Consider the following 5,452-nt stretch of genomic DNA (forward strand, 5'->3'; position numbering starts at 1 on the left):
ATCAGATCATATATGAGAGGGATAATGAGACTCTTGGTCCAGCAACACATTATGTGACCCCTACGAGGAGATGGGCAGTCAGCAATGTTGGTCTGCCTGCTGATAGTACCAGTCCACAATATACAAGCACCTCTCTATCACAATTTACAAATACCTTGGATTCGTCTTTGTTCCAAATTGCTCGAATTTCAGCTGGATCATTAAGATACTATGGCTTGGGCCTGGAGAATGGTAATTACACTGTCAGACTCCTGTTTGCTGAGACAATAATTCTAGGCACTCGGACTTGGAGGAGTATTGGAAGGCGTGTTTTTGATATTTATGTCCAGGTCTGTGTTAAAGTAGAAACTTACTGATGTGAATGTACTTTTGAGATGTGATTCAAATGGACTCTATTTACTGACACCAATTGAAAGACATTTATTTGCTTCAGGGTAATCTGGTAATGAAAGACTTTGACATACTAAGAGAGGCCAATGGAACCTTCTTAAGAGCTGTTGTGAGGGAATTCAAAGTTCAGGTATCGGAAAACTATATCGATATCCATTTCTTTTGGGCAGGAAAAGGGACTTGCTGTATACCTTTCTCTGGTACATATGGACCTTTAATTTCAGCAATAAGTGCAACTCCAGGTATGTGCAAATTCAGACAGAATGGATCCAAGAAGTTTTGTGAGTTTGTTTTCTCAAATCCAATGCCAGTACTGACCACTAAGTATTTTGGCAGATTTCAGACCTTCTGTCTCAGGGAATCTTCCTGGTGGGAACAAGAACCGGACTGGTCTGATTGTGGGGATCACTGTTGCAGTTGCTGCTGCAAGTTTTCTTTCTCTAGCTGCAATATATTATGCCTTTCGGAGAAGAAAAATGCAGAAAAAGTTTGAGGATGAAGGTAATAAAGGAGATGAATTTGTTTTCTTGTGCGGAGGCATTTAAAGAATATCTTGCTAACATTTCTAATGGTTTATGATTACATTCTGAAAGCGTCCACAATGAGAACCAACTGAATTTGTGGAAGTATCATTCTATTAAACAAGAGAGGATTATCTCTACGAAATTTGTTTGTGCATTTGCAGAGTTATCAGGGTTTGATGTGCGACCTTACACCTTCAGTTATGCCGAACTTAAAACTGCAACGCATGACTTTAATGTTGCTAATAAGCTAGGCGAGGGAGGATTTGGACCTGTTTACAAGGTAAATGCTATTACAAGTTCTTAGACTATAAAAATGATAAGCGATAAGTCCCACATACATAACATGGGACCAGGAAACGATCCATCGAAAATTAGGCTGTCATATGCACATTGAAATTAAATGAAAAATAGGGAGAGAAAAGATAATGCATGATATCTACTGCATGAATCAACAAGTTCTGCATGTTGCTACGAACTTCTGTAGTTGATATGGTTATCATGTATTTATTTTCTTACCCATGAAACAGAGTGTAACGAGTAATTTATTCACTTTATTGAGATTTACAGGGAACACTTGAAGATGGAAGAGTAGTTGCCATTAAACAATTGTCCGTGGCATCACGTCAAGGGAAGACTGAGTTTTTGGCAGAGATTGCGACTATATCTGCTGTGCAACATCGTAACCTTGTGAAACTGTACGGTTGCTGCATTGAGGGAGATAAACGCTTGCTTGTTTATGAGTATCTCAAGAACAAGAGTCTTGATCAACTATTATTTGGAGCTGGTAAATTGGCTTTATGCCTATATGTTATAAAAGAGTTTTTTGCACTATAGATTAAATTGATCTGCTCTGATGGGACAGAGGGTAAAAGCTTATATCTCGACTGGGCAACCCGTTACGACATATGCTTGGGAGTAGCTAGAGGTCTTGCTTATCTTCATGAGGAATCTCGAGTACGAATTGTTCACAGAGATGTGAAAGCCAGCAACATCCTGCTTGATTCTAATCTCACACCCAAAATTTCAGATTTTGGCTTGGCCAAGTTATATGATGACAGTATGACCCATATAAGCACTCGAATTGCAGGCACAGTGTAAGATATATTCACAAATTTGAGATTCATTTCATAGCAATTTCAACTTCAATTAGATGGAATTAATGAGTGCATAATTGAGTTCTTTAATTGTTTTGCTCGTGTAGAGGGTATGTAGCACCAGAATACGCTATGCTTGGACGTCTTACTGAAAAGGCGGATACATTCAGTTTTGGAGTTGTAGCCCTGGAGATTATCTCTGGAAGGCCGAATTCGAACTTGGGTTTGGAAGATGACATGATATATCTTCTTGAATGGGTATGTGTTCTAGTTTGAATCCTTGTGCCGCACCAATCACATAAATAATCCTTCCGATATCATTTTACATAGTCCAACTCAACTGAAGGCGAGCGACTAGCACAAAAATTTCCGACATGATTGGTTGAATTTGGTCTGATGAGGTCCGCAGTCGGAAAGTAATTAAACAACAAAGTCCAGCTAATCCTTTTTATGTTGGTTGTAAAGAATGTTTGACATGCTTTTTCAGGTTTGGAATCTTCACGAAGACAACAGGGACATGGAGCTGGTGGACCCAACTTTACATCAATATGATGCCAAAACAGTGCAAAGGGTCATCGATGTGGCTCTTTTATGCACGCAAGCATCCCCAGCTTTACGGCCCCCAATGTCCCGTGTGGTTGCAATGCTCTCCGGAGACATTGAGGTGCCCTCTGTTATTTCTAAACCTGGGTACCTTACCGACTGGAACTTTAGTGATGTGACTACTTTTATGATGAGCGCCACGGGGGAGACTTCAACATCAAAGTCTAATACTAGTTATATGAACTCGAAAAGTGGAACCACCACCACAACAGATTACGCTCATTCACATGAAAATCCTGCAATACCCATTCTTCCTGACAGGATTGGTTCCGGCAGATGATGGAGTCAAGGACTCTCTGTATAGCAAGACATTCTTTGTTTTGTTTGTGTACGTGAGAAAAGCTTTGGACAATTTAAAGCTTTTGCTTTCCTCAGCAGAGTTTCCATTATTCTCCTATGATATATTGATTCTTGAAACTGCATCCATAATACTATCAGAATATTCCTAACTTTATTCAGAATTAAACCAAGAAACCATAAAACGTAACACACCAACAAAAATAACAAGAGAAAAAAACAAACGAATTCCCATAGTATTAAAATTTACTACACAAACGTTTATTCAACACAATTTCCATGATTTCTTCAGCAAAAGCAGAACAGAGAGTTCTGCAACTTCTCCGACCTAGCTACCACCCTAATAGCAGATCGCAGTATGTTCTGCCGGATATCATAGTCCAAGAAACAATAGGAATAAATAAACTCTGACGACGACTCCACGATGGCCAAAACAAAGCACACGTTAACTGCACAATATAACTCTGGTGAGACCCAACACCAAGCAAGACACAGTAAAGAAAAACAGGGTCACGAAATCCCGGGCTGACCATTTCCGGACAGGCTTGGATTCGACCCGCAAACTTTTGGCCCTCCGGAGGGCGTCAACCTCCTTCAGCAAATCAAACTCCACTCCCTTCCTCTTCAACTCCTCCACGCACTTAGACAGCAGCGAGGAGTCCTCTTTCTCCCTCTCTAACATCTTTTCCAGATGAAATTCCACATCGGTCTTGTACCTGATCGCCCATATGAAACCAAGCGAGCAGAAGAGAGAGCAGAGAGACGGGATCCATGATTTCCTGCAGAAATGGGGCCCGTTTCCATATGAGGCGGCGCTGAAGAGGAGGAGGAGGGCGGTGGAGTGAAAGACGAAGAAAAGGGAGTAGAGCTGAGTGATTTCTTTCCGGGTCGAATCCAATTGGGTTTCTTTGAGGGAGATCCGGTTGAGGATGAGCTCTTCCTCCTTCAGCCATTGCTTGAGGAGGAGCTTGTGGGTTGGGGTTCCGGCGATCTGGTGGAGCGGGTGCAGAGGCTTCGACTCCATTATTGATGATGATGATTTGTTATCGGCTGGATCGGCCATATATTTTGAGATGAAGGTGGAGAAAGTAGTGATATTAGCGAGGGGGGGAAGAGATTAAGGAAAACTGTGAAGAGGAGCGGTTTTTGTACCCCAACGGTCGACTTTAGGTTTTGAAATCTGCAACGGTCGAATTCTGGGTCGGTGATAATATTAATATCTGACTTTAATAATTAATTTAAAATTAGACCAAGGCATGTTGTGTCAACACCAAAAATTGGATATTTTAATCATATTGCTATACATCCAGATTAAGATTTGAATTTCCACCACTGTTACGATTCAATTTATATTTTTTTATTTTATGATTTTCATTTGATTGACAAAATATATACTTTGCATAACATTCAAACAACTAGCTGTTATCTCACGGCTTCTCTCGTAAATATAATAAATATTTTTTTATGTTTTAAAATATATTATAAATAAAAATAAAATATATAAATAAACACATTATTAAAAAAAATAACTATAATTTAAAAATATTATCAATACAATAAAAAATTCGTGTTGTTGACAGCCATTTATGAGTAAAAAATGCCTTTCTTAAGTTCAGAAATGGATTTAACATGGGGTCTGTTTATATATTCTAAAATTTACTAAATTCATTAGAAATTAAGATGTTTAAGATGTTATTGTCTGTTTGTATATGTGTTATATGTATTCAATGTTTAAAGTAATATGTAATTAGCTGGAGTTTTAGTTTAAAGAATGGATAAGAGTTTTCGACTATCATCTGATCTCATGTATTAACAAATTGATGCGGTTCGTTCATAAATACGATTGGGGGATTGATACTAATGTGTCGCCACATCATTTGGCACTGATGTGCCCACCCTGAGCCCTTGATCTGGGGTTGATGGTGTAGGCAAAAGCTCTATATTGGTTGCATACGAGGAGTTTGGTATTTTATAAAGGACAAAATGCATGAAACCCCCATGTGTTTTAAAAAGTACGTAAAAAACACCATCCTTGTTTTCAGAATAGGCCAAAAAATCCCTCCTGTTTTGTTTTATTCAGCAGAAAACCCCCATTTTGCTAGCAATTAATGGAAAGTGGAAGAAACGCGCGTCTGCTGCGTTTGGTAGTCATTTTCTGCAGTTTAGGTTCGTATTTAATGATAATTTGGACTAAAATACCCCTCTATGGGTCTATATGATATACAAAGGGCATTTTGGCTTGTTTTGTGTCTTCCTTTTGTCATTTCAAATCCTAAAAATAAGTATTAAATTTTGCTATATTAAATTTAAATTGAAATATTAAATTATATTAAATTTATTTAATATTAAATACTAAATTATGTTATATTTAAATTCAAATAATTTATAATTGTTAATTATTAAATCTAAAATTATTTTTAATTAATTAAAAATATATTTAATTACAATAATTATTATTAATTAGCAAAAAAAATTAATTATTATAATTATTTAAAATATTCTTAATTAACTAAAACATATTTTAATTAATATAATTAAAATTAA

The 5,452-nt window shown here is 37.3% G+C and overlaps 2 protein-coding genes across 2 annotated transcripts; one reads left to right on the plus strand and one right to left on the minus strand.

Moving 5' to 3' along the window:
- Positions 1 to 9: 9 nt before the first annotated feature.
- Positions 10 to 3,028, plus strand: LOC105155211 (probable LRR receptor-like serine/threonine-protein kinase At1g56140; the record flags this gene model as incomplete). The annotated part of the gene is given in 8 exon segments (XM_011071081.2): positions 10 to 329; positions 434 to 632; positions 727 to 891; positions 1,076 to 1,194; positions 1,482 to 1,698; positions 1,777 to 2,008; positions 2,116 to 2,266; positions 2,496 to 3,028. Coding segments are annotated over 8 exon segments (1,799 nt in total), but the record flags the coding sequence as incomplete, so codon positions are not given.
- Positions 3,029 to 3,120: 92 nt separating this feature from the next.
- Positions 3,121 to 4,078, minus strand: LOC105155212. Its single transcript, XM_011071082.2, has one exon. It carries the CDS (start codon positions 3,969 to 3,971, stop codon positions 3,354 to 3,356), a length of 618 nt encoding a protein of 205 aa, XP_011069384.1. The 5' UTR covers positions 3,972 to 4,078; the 3' UTR covers positions 3,121 to 3,353.
- Positions 4,079 to 5,452: the final 1,374 nt, after the last annotated feature.

Source organism: Sesamum indicum, unplaced genomic scaffold (assembly GCF_000512975.1).
Source record: "Sesamum indicum cultivar Zhongzhi No. 13 unplaced genomic scaffold, S_indicum_v1.0 C00660, whole genome shotgun sequence".
Classification (NCBI taxonomy): domain Eukaryota; kingdom Viridiplantae; phylum Streptophyta; class Magnoliopsida; order Lamiales; family Pedaliaceae; genus Sesamum; species Sesamum indicum.